Source organism: Mytilus edulis, unplaced genomic scaffold (genome assembly GCF_963676685.1).
Source record: "Mytilus edulis unplaced genomic scaffold, xbMytEdul2.2 SCAFFOLD_545, whole genome shotgun sequence".
In the NCBI taxonomy this organism is placed as follows: Eukaryota; Metazoa; Mollusca; class Bivalvia; order Mytilida; family Mytilidae; genus Mytilus; species Mytilus edulis.
The window spans coordinates 13,399-35,559 of record NW_027268973.1 but is presented as its reverse complement, the minus strand read 5'-3'; the positions used below and the strand labels follow the sequence as shown (position 1 = coordinate 35,559).

The window sequence follows — 22,161 nt, the reverse complement described above, 5'->3', positions numbered from 1 at the left end:
AACTGTAATAATAGTATGCATACTTGTTGTCTGTTATATGGTCGGGTTGTTGTCTCTTTGACACATTCCCCATTTTCATTCTCAATTTTATTCCTCCAACCTTTTACCGCTTTATATCATTTTAAATTTTCGTTGCATCATTTCAAAAATTACACTTAAGTGAACGCATGTGAATACTGCTTGTTTATCATTTTTAACACAGAGGTCGTCTTAAATAAGGAACGAAAGAGAACACTTTAAGTTAGATGCGAAAAGGTGACGAATCCGCAGATTTTTCAAAAAGAAACATGTGTATTGGCGTGTCAGATAAACTTTTATCCGTTAAATGTCAACTATTTTTCATTCAGAGATAGGCAAATATACAATGGAAAAGATATGATCCTAATGATATAAAACTAATGAATATTAGTATTCAACATTTATAAATAAATAAAAATTTGTATGTTGGACACGAACAGATAATCGTAGGCCTATGATTAATTGCTAATGCATAATCATGATGATTTTAAATTAAAATAAAGAAAAACTTTTCACAATTGTCGAGAAATGGAAGTTTCTAAATTATGTAAGTTACAAATTGAATGCATATTCTAGAATATTATTTCAAATGGAACAACTGTTTAAGTATTTGGAACTAAAGAAAAGCACACAAAACTCAATTTCACTCGTTTAAATCTTTGAACATGCACTAGGTTTTTCTTTCCCTTTTTCGTATTTTTGACACTTTGCTTCATTTTCTCTTATCTATATTATTAAACAAAACAAAACAAAGGTGGCAATATGGACTAGAGGCTCTAAAGAGCCTGTGTCGCTCATCTTGGTCTATGTGAATATTCAACAAAGGACACAGGTAGATTCATGACACAATTGTGTTTTGGTGATGGTGATGTGTTTGTAGATCTTACTTTACTGAACATTCTTGCTGCTTACAATTATCTCTATCTATAATGATTGGCCCAGTAGTTTCAGTGGAAAATATTAGTAAAAATTTAAAAAATAATGAAAATTGTTAAAAATTGACTATAAGGGCAATAACTCCTTAGGGGGATCTATTGACCATTTTGGTCATGTTGACTTATTTTTAGGTCTTACTTTGCTATAAATTAATGCTGTTCACAGTTTATCTCTATCTATAATAATATTCAAAATAATATCAGAAAACGGCAAAATTTCCTTAAAATTACCAATTCAGGGGCAGCAACCTAACAACCAGTTGTCTAATTCATCTGAGCAGATATATCTTGACCTTGACAAACAATTTTACCACCTGTCAGATTTGTTCTAAATGATTCGGTTTTTGAGTTATAAGCCAAAAAACTGCATTTTATCTCTATGTTCTATGTTTAGCCATGGAAGCAATCTTGGTTGGTTGGCCGGGTCATTTTTTAAACTAGAAACCCTAATAATGATTTTGGCCATGTTTGGTTAAATTTGGCCAAGTAGTTTCAGAGAAGAAGATTTTTGTAAAAGTTAACGACGACGGACGACGGGCGACAAACGACGGACGACAGAAGACGGATGACGACAGACGACAGATGCCAAGTGATGAGAAAAGCTCACTTGGCCCTTTAAGCCAGGTTAGCTAAAAGGTACATTGCTACGTTTGCATAGGTACTATTTCTGTATCAAAAATCTGTAGTACTGGAAATCTGCCAAGCATACCATATATTGTTGCATACGTCTTATAGGAATATAATTGAAACTGTTGCAGGAGAACTCTGCTCCATGAAACATACAGAAAACGAGTTTCATATTTTTATATATGTCATACACTTTTGGCTAAAGTATGTCAGGTAAAAGTTGGTTTTATCACAAAAAGCATTCCGTTGATAAACATGTTTAATTCTGAATTATTAACACAGTTGGGAGTAAATAAAATCGCAAATCATATGGTACCGCTGCTTTTTTGATAGAAAAATGGCATTTTGTAAGGGTACTCAACGGTTCTTTAATTTTCGAAATGAATTGATTAATTTGGCACAAAAAAATGTTGCTCGTCACAGAAATCTTCCTCCATATTTCTCGCTATTTCTACACCAATGGCCAACACTCATTTTTCACTATTTCAAGTTTGATTTCTAATTACCAGGGCAGCAGAAAATAATGCCATTATTTGTGGCTAATTTATTGGCTAACCATAAACAGGTTCGAATCCAGTATTTTTTTCCTAAAAATGTCCTGTACCAATCAGCTATATGACAGTTGTTATTGAATACTCTATTTCGATGTATGTTGGTGATTGTTTCTGTTGGTCAGTTGTTTTCCTCTTATTGTTAATGTGTAAACCGGATTTTTTTTCTCTTAATCGAGTTATGACTTTTGGACAGCGGTATACTACTGTTGCCTTTATGTATGTTGTTTAGGTTGTGTCAGTTAATTAGATAAAACACAGTTTTCTGGTAATGACAATTTCTTTTACAAAAATGGGGTATTCTTATCTTTCTTGACTAAACAAGAAGGTTTACAATTACCCTTATAAATTGGTCTGTCATTATAGTGATATAATTAAATGAAAGATACTCATAGATGCATTTGAATTATGTTATATATCCCACGGTTCCACCATATATTTTAATCTGACATTATTACCAAATTTATCAAGTTCCTTGTTATGATACTTACTACCAGATCATATGTTATGGGGATGTAGCCTAAACCCTATTAAATAATATGGTGTCGTCAGTTTGTACTTCTGACTGTGTTTACACCGTATTCATGGTGGTTTTTATAAATGAACGAAATATAAGTATAATACCTCCATATATTTTTTAATGTTTTTTATAAGTGTTTGAAAAAAACCCATATTAGTTGCTTAAATGCAATACATCAATTGAAATGGGTTTTTTTCAGTCAAAAACACTAGTGAGTAATTATCAACGTTTTCCTAATAACCGATACATTTTTCCTGTTTCTCCATCTTTATTTGCTCTGGTACTCTGTAAAAAAGATATACAATATACAAAGTCAGAATTGATATTTGATAGTGTGCCTTTCTATGTTGTGATTTAACACTTCTGTTTCAGAATAACGATATACATTATAATAATCCCTAATCAATTTGCAAATCTACAAAATACTGTATTGGTCCTTAAGAATGTTTCTCTTATTTTATACTTCTATAAACTATGTGCCGACGACTACTTTTGTAGACTATACAAACAATTTATCGATTTCAGCTGTGATTTATTCATGCACGATAAACGTAAATGGAATCCGTCGGTTCCAAAAAAGTTCAAATAAACAGAATAATTAAAACAAATATTTGTTGGAGAATTACAAGAATCAATTTTAAATGTTTTAGATTATAGGTATGAAACCGGAACCAATAACTTACAAACTTATCAAAAAATATCATTGAATTTGTATTCAGTTTGTGAGTTTATCTGAAACAATCTTATTAGACCCGATCTCTAATCGCTCCTGTTTTCTGATATGTCACGTGGGCTTAAGTTACCCCCTTTTCTGCTATGCATTTGAAGTATTACGGAACATAGCAGTTCTCATATCACTCAAATATCATATATCTGGACCCCTTTCACCAATCCGGTATATTACTTAAAAGTCACGATTCTGAACGTGTCGATACTATATATTCATAGACCTTGGTCTTCCTAGCATTTAAGATCCCATTATTTTAAACGACAGCATATATTTATATACCTTAAATGAACAATAATGAGAACTCTTAATTTTAAATCCGTTCTTAGATTTTTTTTAAATTCAATCAATCAAAATAGGATGTATTAAATGGAATGCAGTTGACAGCATACTTGTATATTCATGTTATTTTTTTTAATCATGTGTTATATTAAAAAAAATTAATACCACAATTATCAGAACCCCATAAGGACGACACACAGCATCTTGCTCTTGAACCGACAACTGTACAGCTCCCTCCATTGCTACATCCTGCTGTACATGGATCATCTGTAAAAGAAATCAAAACACATGGCACATCATTAATATACACTTATATCTAGACCCAACTGGTTCATGGTCTTAAAAATAATAAAATGAGTAAACTGACTCAAAGTAAAATAAAAGTACTCAGAGGTACAACAAAACTATTGGTTCTAAACAGACTGTATCGTTCAACTTAGTCTATAAATCATCAACAATGGACTCTCTCCAACGATAGATACTTTTTTTTTTTATTGATTTTGTATTGCTAGACATTTTGTTTTGTTTACTGTTTACAGTTTCCTTAACATCAGTATACCAATTCCACCTGCATATGGGATATATATTTTTCACTCAATCGATTTTCTAGAGTCTGCAATATCCTTTTGGCGTGGATTTCGTTCTAAATTTATATGTCCCGCCATATTATTATCTTACTATATTTATTTTTTGTATGCGTTTCTTTATTTTTTGCTCATGACATGTGCTTTGACCATAGTGTCTAAATATCATTTTGTTTTTCTTTGACATATGTTTAAAGTGATTAAGAAAGGAACACAATGTTGACTACTGTACCCCAACTTTTACATTTTTACCTATTATATCTATTTATTTTACTTGCACATGATTGTCAATTTAATGGAATTTTATGAAACTGTCATATAAGTGAGAGGTTTAGCTATCTATAAATAAAACCAGGTTTAATCCACCATTTTCTGCATAAGGAAGTGCCTGTACCAAGTCCGAAATATGACAGTTGTTTTCTATTCGTTTGGTGTGTTTTAGCTTTTGATTTTGCCATTTGTTAAGGGACTTCCCATTTTGAATGTTCCTTTGATTTCGGCATTTTTGTTATTTTACCTTTTCTTTATCATCTTCAGTTATTACTAAAAAAAACAAATAGTTGTAAAGATAGTAGGCTAAAAAAAACCTAAAAATGGTAAAAAATGTCATGTATAAGGAAGAACTCCAATAAGAGTTATCTGACGATTTTAACCATGGTGTCACTATTTAAAATATCTATCTATATACTATAGTTTTCAAGATAGAGGACAGAAACACTAAACTTGGGTAAAAAAATAATCTTGAATGAGCAACAACTCCAATAGCAGTCCACTTTCTATTTCGATAATTCGTAGGTATTGTCTTACTGATAATTTCTGCTTATTTAAGCAAAAAAACTAATTTTTATATGTTGCAGATTATTTTGCTATGTAAAGTTTCTATACAAATTTGAGAATAAAAGGAATATACATCATTTGTAAAATTCGTCATCTAAGGACCGATTATTCCCTGAAGAAGTCGTCTGACAGTTTTAAACGACGGACACCAAATAATGACAAAAGGTAATAAGGTGCATATCTAACTCAAATAATAACATTGTCCTCTTTCGGTCAATTTTCCTCTAGAGGAATTCATCCAGCGTTTATGTCATTTTTGATAATATGCGGACAAATAATAGAAGCTAAAGTTAACAAAAGGAAATTCAAATTCATAAGTCTTAACTTAGGGACAATGCCATGGCAAAAACATAAAAACAGTAATACACAAATTATTGTAATCAAGACTGGGGAAGATCGCATATGCTCCGGAAGAGTAAGCAGATCCTGCAATACTTTTTAAAATCGCCGTGTTGCTCATGTAAGTACAAAGCCACTAACAAGTCCGATACGGTAGGCCACATTCGGGGGAAAAAAGGAGGGAATTTTTTGGTTACGACAATAAGAACATATCCGTCGTCGTCTGTAAAAATGTATTCAGTAACGGTCAACCGATTGATGATGACGTCAATAAAATATACGATGGGTGATTTCACCACTTGGAACTCTTTAGCTTCCTTGTAAGTAGCACCCCATTATCATGAAAATCATGATAAGAAATACTTGCCCTAGAAAATCGTACCAACTGGGATATATATAATCCGTATGCAAACTATGCTGGTATGTTGTTACATAGAAATGGGAATTTCGCAATCATCTCTTATGTCGTAAAGTCGTAAAAGTTTTATCTAAAGTTTTATTGAATAAATACGTTAAACATAGTCATCAAATTTTTAATTATTTAGTAAGAAAACATCATCTAAATAGCGTGACATAAAGTTCAAGGATATTGCATATTTTCTATCTAAGAAGAAGATACTCCATGAAATAAGTCTCATCTAATAAAGGAACAAGTGAAAAGAAGAGGAGTTGTTTCACATGGGATTGTTGTTTGTTGATTTTTTTGATAATATCAATTCCAGAGATTTTTTTGTTTGAGTTTTTTTTCTAAGTACGATTTATCCCCACTCTAAGACAGTAGAATTGTTTCTTCGTCGTTTTATTGAAACATATAAACATAGCAGGACCAACTCATTCAATTCGTCTTTAACTTTGTAATGGGGAATAATTGTGTCAAATGATTTAATACTGTTGCAAGATGAAAGAGTCTTAGATTGTGTGTACTCTAATAAAGGCAACAGTAGTAAACCGATGTTCAAACTCATAAATCCATGGACAAAAAACAAAATCGAGGTAACAAACTAAAACTGAGCTTTGGAATTTTTTAGTATCCAAATCTGGATGCAACTAAAAAGGATGTTACGAATTTAAAAAAAAAAAGGTTTCGAGGACACTTGGAAGACCCAGCGATGTAGGGACACTCATGTAGTTTAAGTATCCAATACAGTAACGAAAGATCCATCTTTGGTTGAAATACAAATGCTACATAGAACAGACCTATGATTAACCAGGATTTCCTCCTCGGTAAATGTCGTAGGGGTATACAAAATTGAGAAAGGAAAATTTGGAATGTGTCAAAGCGACAACAACCCGACAATAGAGCAGACAATATCCGAAGGTCACTAATGGTTAGAATTTCTAAGTGAATTATCAGTAACTTAGTCGTTTATAAAGCATTTTATATAAAGTGATTTACGCGCACAAACGATGTTGCTTTAACGGAGTTTATTTGCGGGACAACAAATTATTTGTCATGGAGGAAGGACAGTTTTTATTGGAATATTTGTGTTTTAAAGTCTGATGAAGCATGGGTATTCAAAGACTCATTATAATTTTTTTAAATTGTTTTAACGACCTAACAGCTTTAATCCGTTTGAAAAGAGTAACTTTGTCTCTTTTCCCGCGGTTAACCTGTCATAATCCTCGACTGAATCCATCAGTATATTGAAGTTGTGGTTTCAATTGATGGATTTTTTTATTCGATATTTCGGTCTTTTGGAAGAGATATAGTTAAGGTCACCGGTTATAACATTACTAGTCGGATTATAGATGAATAAGGTACAAGCACATGCACAATCAGAAGGTTTAGTTTTGAAGTAGTCAATATTGAAATCCCGCAACATGTGTTTGCAATTGAATTTTTTAGTTGAGATTGGTTTAGTATTGGTACAAGAAATGATAGATATAGACTGATCATGAAAATAGGGAGGTATTTTAGAGTGAACTGATTTATGATGAAGGATATGTCCCAAATTGATGGCATCGAGACCTTTGTCGGTAAAGGAAATATTTCGAAAAGATCTTTTCTCTTTTTAATCTTTTCCAATACGAACTGGTTTGAAAAGTATGTGTCTCACAATATCCGAGATGATAGCTGTAATTTGTATTGATGTTGAAAGAGGGTTTATAACAGTGGTTTCCAAACATAAATTGTACAAAAAATGAAGGGGTAATGAATACATCTACGTGCGAATATAGTGAATACCAAAATGGCTCTTGTATAAATGGCAGCAGGTTATTAATATATATTGGTGATATATAATGACGGTAACCATGACTGAGCCGAAACTGTTATAAATCCTATAGTTTACGACATGTCAGAGAATAAACAAAGAAACTATCTTAGCTCGAAAATTCAGACATATGGTATCATTATCAATGATAGAAATACCCATCAGAGATTAAAGGACAAGGATACAAACTACCCCAGCATTGTTTTAGGTATGATGTAGTAGTTGTCGTCTGTTTATGTAGTTCATACGTGTTTCTTGTTTCTCGTTTTAATATAGATTATACAGTTGGTTTTCCCGTTTGAATGGTTTTACACTAGTAATTTTTGAGACCCTTTATAGCTTGCTGTTCGGTGTGAGCCAAGGCTCCGTGTTGAAGGCCGTACCTTGACCTATAATGGTTTACTTGTATAGATTGTTACTTGGATGGAGAGTTGTCTCATTGGCACTAATACCACATTTTCTCATATCTATGATGTCCCATTAGCTGTCCTAAGAGTTTTCCAATTGATGAATAATAAAATAAACAGAAAAAGAAAGAAAAAAATATGTAAAGATAAAACTGCATAACAATAATTCTATTATTATAATAATCAAGAGATTAGAAGAGATGCACGATTAACACAAATAGTGTTTGGGGGGGGAAATAAACTCTTACAATTTAAAGTCATCGAATAAGTTGGGTCAAATAAGAAAGCGCAATAACTGTTCGATATCATATGCAAAATATATAAGCGTCATCTTACGAAACCACTATATACTATAATAGGAAAAAAATTGGGTGAAGGAGAAAAACAGTAATCAGAAGAAATACAATAGGTCTTTCCACAGAAAAGTGGAGTGGAAACACCTAATTAATAATAATAATAACTATTGGAGACATTTGCCTCATCACATGTTGATGATTTTTTTATATTACAAATCAATACACTAGTAACCTATAAAAAACTGATGATAATGTATACATGAGCATGCGTGAGAATAAAGGGAAGTGCAAACTTTCAATGTATACCTACACTGACAGTATGTTCCGTAGTAACCGGACGGACAGGAACAGTACCAACTAGAGCCGGATATTACACAGGCTCCCACCATTGTTACATTGTTTATTAGTGCAAGGTGTGTCTAGAATATGAAATGACGCAAGATAAATTAAATTAAAATTAAATACATGGACTTTGGTTATTGAAGAGTAGGTTAACGATCATTGATTAAAATATTCTCTTAACTCAACGTAAGGAGTATGATAATAAAATAATAAAGTACATTACAAGTACCTTACAAGAGAATACATTTGGCGTTAACTATCAATTACAAAGATTTCGACTTAGATTTATCAGCAGAGTAATGCCGAGTAATGACGAGAAGTAAAACAGGTCAACCAAATAAAAGAAATAGACAAAATCTGTCCTCTGTAAGTTCTTCTTCAGATCAGTAGAGGTCACCCGCCTTTTCAAACAAAGAAAAATGTCACCACAACAACGAGTTAAAAGTACTGTTATCTAATACAATTAATGAAGCACTGTTATGTTTAAACGAAAATAACAATTCACAACTTAGCATTAATAATCAGCTCATCATGAATCAATCGATTAACCAAGGGTGTCAATACACAAGTACACAACATCAATCCAGTACAGCTATTTCGTACAAGCCGTTTCAACAATGCCACCGATACCCGCAATCACATACCTTCTAACTCCACCTTACTCTCCCACTAGTCACGCCTGGATTTGAATTTTTGTTGCACAAATTATAAGTGACTTGAAGTGTAAAACGAATAAGCACCTTTAATACGAAATTCATAACTGTTGATGTAGAAGTTGCACCTTGTAAAGAAAAAATTTGTGTACTAAGACAAAGTGCACAGTATTTGTCAAATTTGCACGATGAGCACAAAGCATTAAAAAGTAGACTTCACAAGCTAACAAAAATCATTGAAACTACCTAATCGGTAGACAAGCTAGTCTAGAAATACAAAGTTTGAGACAATTTATTTTTAGCTATAAATGAAAAAAATATCTAATACTGACATGGCAACTAACAGAATCAAGTGAACAACGTAACGGGGTAGGAACGGGTACAACAGGGAGTGAAACCGTGTAACAAGAGTACACGGTATACATTTCAAATTAAAAAATGGTTGTAGTGTTATAAATAACATACTGTTATCTCGTAACTCTTATTCAATTGTTAGGGAATTTTACAACTTCAGTATGTCATGATCCATTATTTGTAGACATTGGATTAAAAGTTTTATGACAGCAAACTGTATACACATATACAACAATAAAATATAATACGATACGATGGAACGAAGGGATGAAGTGAAAGAATATTTTAATCATAACGCACATAAATTCGAAGAACTGCTAAAAAGTATTGCTGTAGTTGCTGATGCTTTTTTATAACGATGTGAATGAAATGAATGTTATTCTGACAATATTTAAAAAAAGATTATACACATAAAGAAGTAGAACACTGTGATAATTAAACTGTTTGTAAACCGAGAATAAATTCTGACTTTAAACGAGACAAATCATGGATAACAGAGGATTGCAAATTACTATAAAAGAATCTTCCTATATCTATTTAGGCATGCACTTATGCAGCTGAACATAAATCACTCTAAAAAAAATAGACTGAAACTGAACATAGATAAACCAAAAATACAACATTATGGAGAATAAACTGAAGCGATATAATAGTAGCAAACAAGAAAACATGTTAAAGTCAATGAGAAAATCGAATTCGAAACGTTTTTTTCCGAATATTTAAAAATCGCAAAACAAAACAGTTTCAAGTAACATTTCAATAGAACTATTTTGTGATCACTTTAATAATAAGGTGTCTAAGTAGCCAATTGTCCTAGTACTGATGATCAGGAAAAGGCCGGTAATTCGTGTTTATTTGAAGAATAAAACAGAAAACTAACTTTACGACAAAAGAGATGATATCATCTTTCCAATTGTGAACTTTCCATTTCTAAGTAGCAATATTCCAGCAGCACCTGCATACTGTGTATATAATTCACAATTGATACGATATTCCCGTGCCTGCATTTCCTATCATGATTTTCTTGATAGAGGGTTGTTGCTCACAAGGAAGCTAATAAATCAAGAGTTCCAAATGGTGAAGTTGAAATCATATCTTCGTAAATTTTACGGACGCCATCTTGAGTTGGTTGACCGTTATGGAATGACCATTTCACAAATGATATCGGATATGTTTCTTACGTCGTAACTACAATCCCCTTCCCTTTCATAAATGTGACCTACCGAATTACACTATTTACCGGATCTGTTATCCCATAAGCAACACGACGAGTGCCACATTTGGAGCAGAATCTGCTTACCCTTCCGGAGCACCTGAGATCACCCCTAGTTTATGGTGGGGTTCGTGTTGTTTATTCTTTAGTTTTCTATGTTGTGTCATGTGTACTATTGTTTGTCTGTTTGTCCTTTTCTTTTTAAGCCATAGCGTTGTCAGTTTATTTTCGATTTTTGAGTTTGACTGTCCCTCTGGTATCTTTCGTCCCTCCTTTAAAGAAGGCATAAGAAAATTATTCAAGAATAAATCTCAAGAAGGACAAGTAAAGGGACTATATTGAACCAATAAAATATTGAAAGCAAGCCAGTATTATTACCTTTACTGTGTTAACTTTTTATTGTAATTGTGTACACTGGATTTTTCCAAAAACTTTGGGTGAAAAGTATGATAGTGCCTTTATCAAAAATAAGTTCCGGTAAATGATCCTGGAAATCATTAGTGTCTCATATAGGAAATCTTTTTACAGCTACTATCAACTTAGATTGCTAAAATAGAGCAATGAACACTGTATTGTCTCATACACACAGTTCTGGTTAATACCTGGCCACGGAACTCATGATGCAATATTTACATACACGGTCACCTCAGTACCAGAATCCATGACAAACGAGACGACTTTAATTTTGAAATTACCGATGTTCATCACCTTAGTAACACGTGCTTAGTAGTAATATACCAACTTCACCTGCATATAGGATATACATTCCCCAGCTTATTCGGTATTAAAGAGCTGGTATGACAAAGAACTTCTCGTCCTTTTTAAAAAAAAAATATCTTTAGGAACCTTGACTTTGTTGATAAATATTCCGTATCAAATAATACACGATGGTCATGATGTATAGATTTTGGATATTGAGTTTGATTATTATCTTAATAACGTGTTATAGTACTCTTTTGTTTGTCTTTATGAATGTTACTTTAACTGTTAGTCTGTTTTTGGTGATATCCATTTGACGTGACTCTGTACTTAAACACCTCTTAATTGTGTTATTGTTCTATGATAATTTTTATTCCTGTTTTCATTTTTTCTAATGTGCTTTGTCTATATGACTTTTTGTGTTTCTTTGATACATATGACGTTGCTCTGTACTTATACATCACTGAATTGTAATATTACAATGGTAAATGTTTGCATTCTTTTTTTTTTTTGCTTGTGTGCTTTGTCTATATGCCTTTTTGTCCTTTTTTATTGCATCTTTGTTAGTTTTTGTGGTGGTTAAGATTATAATACAATATTGACTGATATGTCCCTGCTTTGGGAGTATTTGTCTGTTGTGTCTGTTTGTTTTGTTAATACATCAGTGACAATATAGAGGACTTTGAAGCGACTGTCATACAATTAAGAGGTTAAGCTAGCAGTAAACCAGATTTTATCCACCTTTTTTACATAAGAAAATGCCTGTGACAAGTCAGTTATATGACAGTTGATATGTTTGAGCTTTTGGTTTTGTCGTTTGATTAGGGGCTTTCTGTTTTGATTTTTCATCGGAGTTCAGTATTTTTGTGATTTTACTTTTTGTTAAATATAATAAAACCAATATATTCTAACTTGAAATCAAGTGTTAAACATGAGGGAAATTTGTCTTCAGTTTTGTAACTGTTACATCTTATACAAGGAGAATCTTTATCACCTGCTTTATATACTTTTTATATCTATGACACTGAAACAAAAATTGATAGGGTTTCCTATCATGTGACATGAGAATGCTCAATCTTAATTTATTAATGTATGCTGACAAAACCGTAATTTTCAGTGAAAAATATACATGATCTTTAAAACTATTATAGATGTTGTTCAAATATGTTCTGAAGGGTATAAGTTGCATATGAATATGTCAAAAACTAAGATTATTGCTTCTAGAAACAGAGGTGTTATCAAACAAAGAGAAAAATAATTCATTAATGAGGAGTATAATGAGTCATTTAATGAATTCATATATCGAGGTATGCTGTTAAATTATAATGGTTCTTTTGCTTATACTCAGAAAATGTTGTCAAATCAAGGTAGAAAAAGTTGTTTTCACAGAATTTAGTAAAATTTAAGAATAAAGAGACACTGCGTTCTTTATTTGATACATATGTTTCAAGCATAGCGAATTATGATATCAACGATTATTGATATCATTAAGCAATTGAAATTGGAACTCTTCACTTATATTTTTTATAGATTTTGATAGAAACAAGAATGCTACAAATTACATGGTGTATTTCGAACTAGGTAACGTCCCATTGTATGTACAATTGCGGAATATTGGTGTAAATTGTTAAAACCTGTCAATTGTATTCTGAACAATTGTTACGCAGAAATGCTGGAGGCTAACAATGTAAAAAGTAAAAATAAATTGAATTCGTCATTTAAAATAAATATTTATTATGTTATTATGAATTAAGTCATGTATGGCTTACACAAACTGTTTTCAATGTAAATTGTATTTTACAGCTGATTTCCAACAGCGTGTTACTAATAGATTTATATCCGAAGCAATGCCATTTTGATGAGTCTGCTAAACGTCAGTTTTACAAGTACATATATGACAGTCATGTTTTGGAGTTTAATCTTAGTAGACCTGTTATTTTTTTAAGATATAAACCATTAATAAGCAAGTACCGTGTACATGCACATAACTTAAACATTGAAACTGGAAGGTTTTTAAATAGAAGCGATAGAATATGTAATTCTGCAGAACATTAATTTCATTTTATTTTGGAATGTATTGGATCCAAAGATATTCGTATTAAGTATATCAAACCTTATTATTGGAGAAATCCATCAGTATCTTAACTTATAAAATTGTTATCTTTTTTTTAAATTTTGACATGTATGGGATACACAGATATTCGTATCAAGTATATTAATCCTTTTTATTGGAGAAATCCTCAGTATTTCAACTTTATTTTTATCTTATCGTCACTGATGAGTCTTATGTAGACGTAACGCGCGTCTGACAAATTATATTATAAGCCTGGTACATTTTGATAGCTATAATTTGTGTTTTTTTCTGTCCTGTATGTTTTCCGATTTATTTGTATTGTAGTCCTGTCTTGTAATGTTGTCATTTTAATGTTATATTTGCCATAAAAGCGGGAGGTTTGGCTTACCACGAAATTAGGTTCAACCCACCATTTTTCTAAAAAATTTCCTGTACCAAGTCAGGAAAATGGCAATTGTTATCGTATAGTTCATTTCTGTGTGTGTTGCATTGTCTTTAGTTTTTGTTCACTTTAGTGTTTCTGTTGTTTCGTTGCCGAAATGCACTATATTGTATTGTTTATTTGCGTAATCCTCCTGAATGTTCTTGCCTTTATTTGCACTATATTCCTGTCATGTAATGGTGTCATTTAGTATTATATTTAACATTGGCATAAGTGCGGGGTTTGGCTAGCCACACAACTAGATTTAACCCACCATTTTTTCTTAAAATTTGCCATACCAAGACAGGTAAAGGGCAATTGTTATATTATAGTTCGTTTCTGTGTGTGTTGCATTTATGTGTTGTGTTTCTGTTGTGTCGTTATTCTCCTCTTATATTTGACGTGTTTCCCTCAGTTTTAGTTTGTAACCCGGGTTTGTTTTTTCCTCAATCGATTTATGAATTTCGAACAGCGGTATACTACTGTTGACTTTATTTATCTGTTCGTAATATAAAAAAAATAAAAATGTTGGGAAGTATGTATGTATTGCCGAAAAAATCGTAATCTTTGAATATGTATATCATACATCAATTAAGATATGGTTAAACTATGTTATTTAATATCATGCTCCTAGAGTTGTTTTAAATTATATGAAATGTATGTTAAAGAATGGTCTTATAGTACTATTGGATGCTTACTAAATTTAATGTTATATTTATTGTACTTTATACCTTTGAGCCTTATTACTGTTGTGGATAAATGATATATATAAAAACTCTATACTAACACTGACAGTATGTTCCGTAGTAACCAGACGGACAGGAACAGTACCAACTGGAGCCAGATATAACACAGTATCCGCCATTGCTACATTGTATACTGGTGCAAGGTGTAGCTAGAAAAATAAAAGGACTAAAAATAAACTAAATGAAAAAATATACTTGATCTTTGGTCATTGAATAGTACGATCAATGAATACAATATTCTTTAAGCTCAATGTAATGAGTATGATACATAAAACATTAAAGTAAATTTCACTAAGAGAAGGCAGAGTTTGAAAATAAATAATAATGTGAAAAATAAGTTGTTTTTGAAATTATAATAAACATCACATAACTTAATTTGATCCAACAAAGCAGTTTTCTGATTTCACAAGACAAATGAACTTGCGAAAAACTGATAGTAAAAGCTAAGGAAAACCTTGTCAACGATTACTATTTGCACAATATTAGCCATTTTAGTGCGTTTTACAATTAGGATCTAATAAAATATCCAATGTACTTGTTGTTATTTGTCACATTGAAACTTCAGAGTAATGAGGCATTTTGATATCATTTTGAAACAAAATTGAATATCACATGCAATTTTCGAAGTATTTTTTTATGGAAATATAAGAAGATGAATTTGTTTTGTACTATGTCGTTGTCGTGCTGTCTCGCTGGCTCGTTGTCGTGATATCGTTTATTCATATTCTACAGCAAGTAATTAAGAGAAGACGTTACTACGTTGAAAAACTCATGTCTAATCCATTTGTCATTTCTGAACAATAAAATATGTTTAAACTACTCAAATCCTTGGTTATATTTCACAAAGACCTTACTAATTTGTACAATGAATCTCATTAAAATTTGTAAACAGCGATTTGTCAACGTAAATTATGCACGTAAACGAGTGGTTCGTTAAATACAATCATGTTTCAGAACGTTTTGATTAACTGGATACTTGAATATTCAGGATCATATCATTGGGTGGAGTAATGTTTTGTTAGAGACAAATTAAACATTTTTTATGCTTCAATAAATTAGTAAGAAAATTATTATTCATTTGGAAGATAATCCATTAATTGCTAATTCACACGATTCATTGCAACTATTAAGATAGAGCAATAAACTACGTAGTGGGACATTTTAATTAAATATCGAAGTCGGTAAATATACCAATACTCCAAGAATATTACGATTATGATTTGTTATAACATGAACGTTGTTGAAGACGAATATCATTTTATTTTAGTTTGTCCTGTATACAGACCGGTAATGGCACATTATTTACCAAAAATTGGTGGCTTTTGGCAAAGTATTTATAAACTAGATCATTTGTTAAAAGCTGCCAATTAAATTCTGACTATAAAATTGTGTTATTATCTAAAGGCAGCATGGAAAATGAGATGTCAAATAATTACTTAACAATGTATCATGCGTGTTCTCTGCTATTTATCATTGTTTTTTATATGTAATATATGTTTTGATTGCCATAGCATGTTTATGCTTTTTGCATATAAACTCGTTCATTCATTCATTCATTCATTCATTCATTCATTCATTCATTCAGTAAGTCAACAAATCCAGACGTTCTATGATAATCCAGATCTTAGTGAGAAACGGTATTTTAACAATTTTTCATTACACGGTGTGTCTGAAAATCTATTAAAGATGCTTATGTTTTTAAAAAGCTTAAATACCGTGTCGAAAAATCTAAAATTTCAAATTGATACCATAAGTCAGAAGAGCATAAGTTAAGAAAAAAGATAAGCTAAAACTATTTATAGGTTATGGCGCTCTTTTTTGAGATATTAGTTATTTTTGTAAATGGCGGGAAGAGGCTGACTCGCACTTTACCTATTTTTGCATTGATATTATTTTGGTTTCTTATTTATTTAGAAATTGATTAAATTTTGGAAAAATGGGTTTAAGAGGGCAAAATATTATACCCTGTATCGTAGTACAAGCCAAGGAGTCCGAACATCCAACACAAATTCTTAAACCTGACCTGGTACAAAAATTGTACTTTCGACCACAATTATGTGATTTTCAATGGATACAAGTTTACACACTGTTATAACCTACACTAATATCGTATAAATATTTTGTTTGGTAGGCCCATCTTGACACTAGTATGATGTTTTTTTTATATAAAAATCCATTACTAAATAGTCCACTATTCGGATACGTAGCTATACCTGAAATACTTGCGACCCCTAACCCTACCATCTCTCCTCAGACACAGATACAATGGCATTGTTCCCTGTATTATAAAACATGTCCCATGCAGTATTTAGTCATATATGACGTTGTATAAAGAGTACTTACATTGACAGATTGTTCCATAGTACCCACTTGGACAGGTACATGTGTATCTATTCACTCCATTACGGCATGTTCCAGAGTTTAAACATGGGATAGAGTCGCATGGTACATCTAAACATATCAATAAAAGACTACAAACATTTGAAATTGAAAGAAAAAAGACGTATTTAAATTGGATTGATTATTGAAAAACGAAGAAATTTGATGGAATCTGTTGCAGTCTTGATTTATTGTTCAATTTGACAAATGAATCAACATATTAGCAGTTATATTTTTATTATTTACTTTAGTGAGAGGACATAATCTAACAAGGAACCATAAAAATACAAGAATATAAATCTGCTATTAGGAAGAAGGATGCAATCGATAAATACACAGATTGAATAATTGTTTTGTTATCTAACGCGAGAGTACCCAAATTGCACATATTTTGACAGTTTTTTAACCTGCGTTTAATTCAAAGTTTTCATGTTGTGTATATTTTGTAGATGTATAAAAAATAAAATTGAGAATGGAAATGGGGAATGTGCCAAAGAGACAACAACCCGACCATAGAAAAGAACAACAGCAGAAGGTCACCAACAGGTCTTCAATGTAGCGAGAAATTCCCGCACCCGGAGGCGTCCTTCAACTGGCCCCTAAACAAATATATACTAGTTCAGTGATAATGAACGCCATACTAATTTCCAAATTGTACACAAGAAACTGAAATTAAAATAATACAAGACTAACAAAGGCCAGAGGCTCCTGACTTGGGACAGGCGCAAAAATGCGGCGGGGTTAAACATGTTTGTGAGATCTGAACCCTCCCCCTATACCTCTAGCCAATGTAGAAAAGTAAACGCATAACAATACGCACATTAAAATTCAGTTCAAGAGAAGTCCGAGTCTGATATCAGAAGATGTAACCAAAGAAAATGAACAAAATGACAATAATACATAAATAACAACAGACTACTAGCAGTTAACTGACATGCCAGCTCCAGACTTCAATTAAACTGACTGAAAGATTATGATTTCATCATATGAACATCAGGCACAATCCTTCCCGTTAGGGGTTTAGTATCATACCATCATAACATATATGAGAAGAACATAACCCGTGTCATGCCAACAACTGGTTTTTGAATAAATGTGTTTAGTTCCGATGCAAAGACCCTATAAGTGAATCAATATTAACGCCAAAATATGCAATCTTTAATGACCTGACAACAGTATCGTAACTATATCCCTTCTTAATAAGTCTATTCAAAGGTTTTGTTAGTTTGTGAGGTGAATACTGACACCTTTGTGCTTTATAAAGAATATTTCCATAAAAAATTGGATGTGAAATACCTGAACGTATAAGAAGTCTGCATGTTGAGCTATATTTACGAATGATGTCCTTATACCGATGATAAAATTCAGTAAATGTTTTGACTAGTTTGTGATATCGAAAACCCTGGTGTAATAATTTTTCAGTAATACATAAATTTCTCTCGTTAAAATCTAAAACATTGTTACATACACGAGCGAATCGTACAAGTTGAGATATATCAACACCGTAAGATGGTGACAAGGGAACGTCACCATCTAAAAATGGATAATTAACGATAGGAAATGAAAAATCATCTCTTTTATCATAAATTTTAGTATTCAGCTTACCGTTAGTGATATAGATATCAAGATCGAGGAAAGGGCAGTGGTCATTGCTAGTATTAGCTTTATTTAAAGTAAGTTCAACATGATAAATTTCTTTAATATACATACTGAAGTCGTCATTATTGAGAGCCAAAATATCATCTAAATATCTAAAAGTATTATTAAATTTGTTTATCAGATGTTTTTTCGATGGGTCTTTGCTTATTTTTGTCATAAATTGTAACTCATAGCAATACAAAAACAGGTCCGCAATAAGTGGTGCACAGTTATTCCCCATTGGAATTCCGATAATCTGACGATATACGGAATCCCCAAAGCGAACAAAAATGTTATCTAGTAAAAATTCAAGGGCATATATAGTATCAAAGCATGTCCAGTTGACATAGTTTTTTTTGTTTATTGCTACTAAAAATGACCTAAAAGAGTTTGAACATATATATTCACATTCTGAATTTTTAAATACCCATTTAATTAGGTGTGTGATTTTTTTCTTAATGAGAATGTGAGGCAATGTGGTATACAGGGTAGAAAAATCAAAACTTTGAACAGATTTAAAATCACCAATATAAGCATCCAATTTATCAAGTACTTCCAACGAGTTCTTGACACTCCAAAAGTAATTAATTCCACTATTTTCGAAGGCCTTATTTGAACAATTTATTATCAGGTTTTTAATTGTACCAAGTGTGCTGGTAAGAAGAATAGACAATTTAGTAGTGGAACAATGTCTTGAAGACGAAATAAATCTATATTTGTAAGGTGTTTTGTGTAGCTTCGGAAGCCAGTACAAAGTTGGGACTTTCATTGTATTTGGCTCTGCTTGTAAAGCGGTAGCTAAAAGTTTATGTTTGTTACAGATGTCGTTTTCTGAAAATGGAGTCAGTTGGAATGTTGGTGAATTGGTGATTTCTTTTTTCATTATTTACTATATGGTTTCACGTTTCTAAATTTGAATCCATATAAAATCATAGAAAAATTGGCCTGAACTGACCTCTAAACCATCAATGATTCTGTAATGAGGAGTACCCAAATTGCACCCATGCTAACATTAACATTGTCAAAAGTCAAATAACAGAGCCTTTTATTTAATTTCTTCAAATGTTTTGAACAATTGGATATAAGTCCATGTTTACTCTAAATTTTTTTTAAGAAATGGATACTTGTAACGCATTGTATTTGCTAATTTTTAAAAGATGACGTTTTTATGACGTCGCATGGCGACGTTTATGTACATTTTGCTTTTTCAGTGAACACTAAGGCTTTTCTACTTCAGGAATAGACTACCTTAGCTGGATTTGGCAAAACTTTTAGGAATTTTGGTCCTCAATGCTCTTCAACTTCGTACTTTATTTGACCTTTTTAACTTTTTTTGATTCTAGCGTCACTGATGAGTCTTTTGTAGAAGAAACGCGCGTCTGACGGATGTACAAAATTTAGTCATGGTATCTATGATGAGTTTATTCATCTGTTGATAAATACTGTGAACGTTTTGTTTACACCTGTCTAAAATCAGGAATCTGATGTTCAGTTCAGTAGTTGTCGTTTGTTGATGTGGTTCATACGTGTTTCTCGTTTTTATATATAGATTTTACCATTGGTTTTATTTTTAATATCATTTCAGTTCACAGTACAGAAAGTTCATTGTCAACAAATAAATTTGTTTGTTAAATTAGATAATTCCTAGCATACACTATAGAGTTTGACAACATTATGATTTGTAGTTGGTTAACACAAATATGGTTACTTTGCAAATATCTTACCAAATGTAACACACACATATTGGTTGTATGAAGCTTCTACACAGTATGTATTTTCTTGGCATGGGTTTGGATAGCAACGATTTACCTCCTGTCGAAGAAATTCAATTTTAAACACCACAAAGGTATTTGTTAAGATATTCAATGTTACCTGCTATTAGATTTTGTCAATTCTAGTGACTTTTTTTTTGTCTTTATTGCTATTATACGAGCAATAACAATCAAAGTTGTAGCTTACTTTTCCTTAGATGGCAAGAGTATACCTAGAGGAGAATTGATTCTAACTTTAAATTTGGTTTCAAAAATTGATACAAATATTTATATTTTGACAAAGCAAACTGTTTTAAATTATTTCAAATGAACACAAAATTTAGAATTTAGATTTTATTTTTTAGCCAAAATGTTAGATTTCGAAACTAATTTCAACTGCTTATCACAAGAATATGACAGTTGATATCCATTCGTTTAATGTGTGTTCAGCTTTTAATTTTGCCATTGGCTAAGGAACTTACCGTTAAGAATTTGCATCGGTGTTCGGTCCTTTTGTTATTTGTATTTTTACATGTATAAAGTATGATAACGTGTTATTTAAAAAAAAATAATAATAGCAATATATACAAAATGACAATCGCAAACATTGACGAATCCAAAATAATGGTGAAGCATAATCAAATAATTTTTCAGATAATAAGTTGTGACAAAGCATTTGGTAGTTACCTGCGTCCACCCGGAAATATTTGTAAAATATTCTCCATTCCTGTATAAGAGTTTATCATCAGGGTAGGAGATAGACAGCATCTCACAAGTAATTCCGTCTCGTATGTAATTTACACCATTACACCCTTTGTATGCAATGCAATCTTTGATACACATTTTAGGTCCAATTTTGTCTTTTGCAATTATAACATGGGAGTCCATATGCCTGTTTTTCTGAAAGTTTCCTCCGGTTATATTAAATCCGAGTATCATTGTTGGAATGCTATATAAAATCATAGGTATTATTATATAAATCATTTTAATGAATACTATAACCAAAGTATTTCACAAACATCTGTTCTGGCAATTGGTTTGAATCTTTGTCAATTCTTCAGATGATTAACACAATGAACTGTCTTGATTGTAATATAACAATTAACAATGCTGCAAGTCAATCTGCAACGCAAAAATTTATATATATATAGTATTTCCTATAAATAATAGACAGTAATCAATTGTATCATTGGAAACGATAATTGATAATAATAATTAGAATATAATACCTGATCTGTTATTTGACAAATTGTAAATATCAAATACGTGTATCCATCGCATCAGATAACATTCAATAAAATAAAGTACAGTAAAAATGCGAACAATGGTTTGCAAACAAATTAAGAACAGCATTTGATAATTTCCATGTGTCCGAAATGCTGTAGCGTATTTAGCATCACCTGAAACCATCAAAGCCAAATTTTTGGTATTCAAATTTGTTTTTGAAGCCATACAGCTGATAATCTATATGACCAAGAAGGATTTATCCAAATCATTCTATTCTTTACTTTTCATGAGGGAGTTGAAACCATACTTTCTTAATTATTTATAAATT

General features: G+C 31.7%; 1 protein-coding gene across 2 annotated transcripts; it reads right to left on the bottom strand.

Moving 5' to 3' along the window:
* Positions 1-2,760: 2,760 nt before the first annotated feature.
* Positions 2,761-21,724, bottom strand: LOC139509194 (notch homolog 2 N-terminal-like protein R). Of its 2 annotated transcripts, XM_071296106.1 has the most exons (7): positions 21,294-21,724; positions 20,580-20,667; positions 17,182-17,289; positions 14,880-14,987; positions 8,647-8,755; positions 3,826-3,927; positions 2,761-2,936 (listed from the first exon to the last, which is right to left on the bottom strand). In XM_071296106.1, the coding sequence occupies exons 3-7, from the start codon at positions 17,197-17,199 to the stop codon at positions 2,920-2,922; spliced, it is 354 nt and encodes a 117-aa protein (XP_071152207.1). In that variant the 5' UTR covers positions 17,200-17,289; positions 20,580-20,667; positions 21,294-21,724; the 3' UTR covers positions 2,761-2,919. The 2 variants fall into 2 exon arrangements, with proteins under 2 accessions (XP_071152207.1, XP_071152206.1); XM_071296105.1 differs by lacking the exon at positions 8,647-8,755.
* Positions 21,725-22,161: the final 437 nt, after the last annotated feature.

What these genes read in the sequence shown, in the direction of transcription:
- LOC139509194 (XM_071296105.1), bottom strand. Translation starts at nt 21,590, where the DNA reads ATGATTTATATAATAATACCTATGATTTTATATAGCATTCCAACAATG. An exon ending in ATATTTCCGGGTGGACGCAG is followed by an intron (nt 20,668 to 21,293) that starts GTAACTACCAAA and finishes TTTCTTCGACAG; the next exon opens with GAGGTAAATCGTTGCTATCC. An exon ending in CTATGGAACAATCTGTCAAT is followed by an intron (nt 14,988 to 17,181) that starts GTAAGTACTCTT and finishes TTATTTTTCTAG; the next exon opens with CTACACCTTGCACCAGTATA.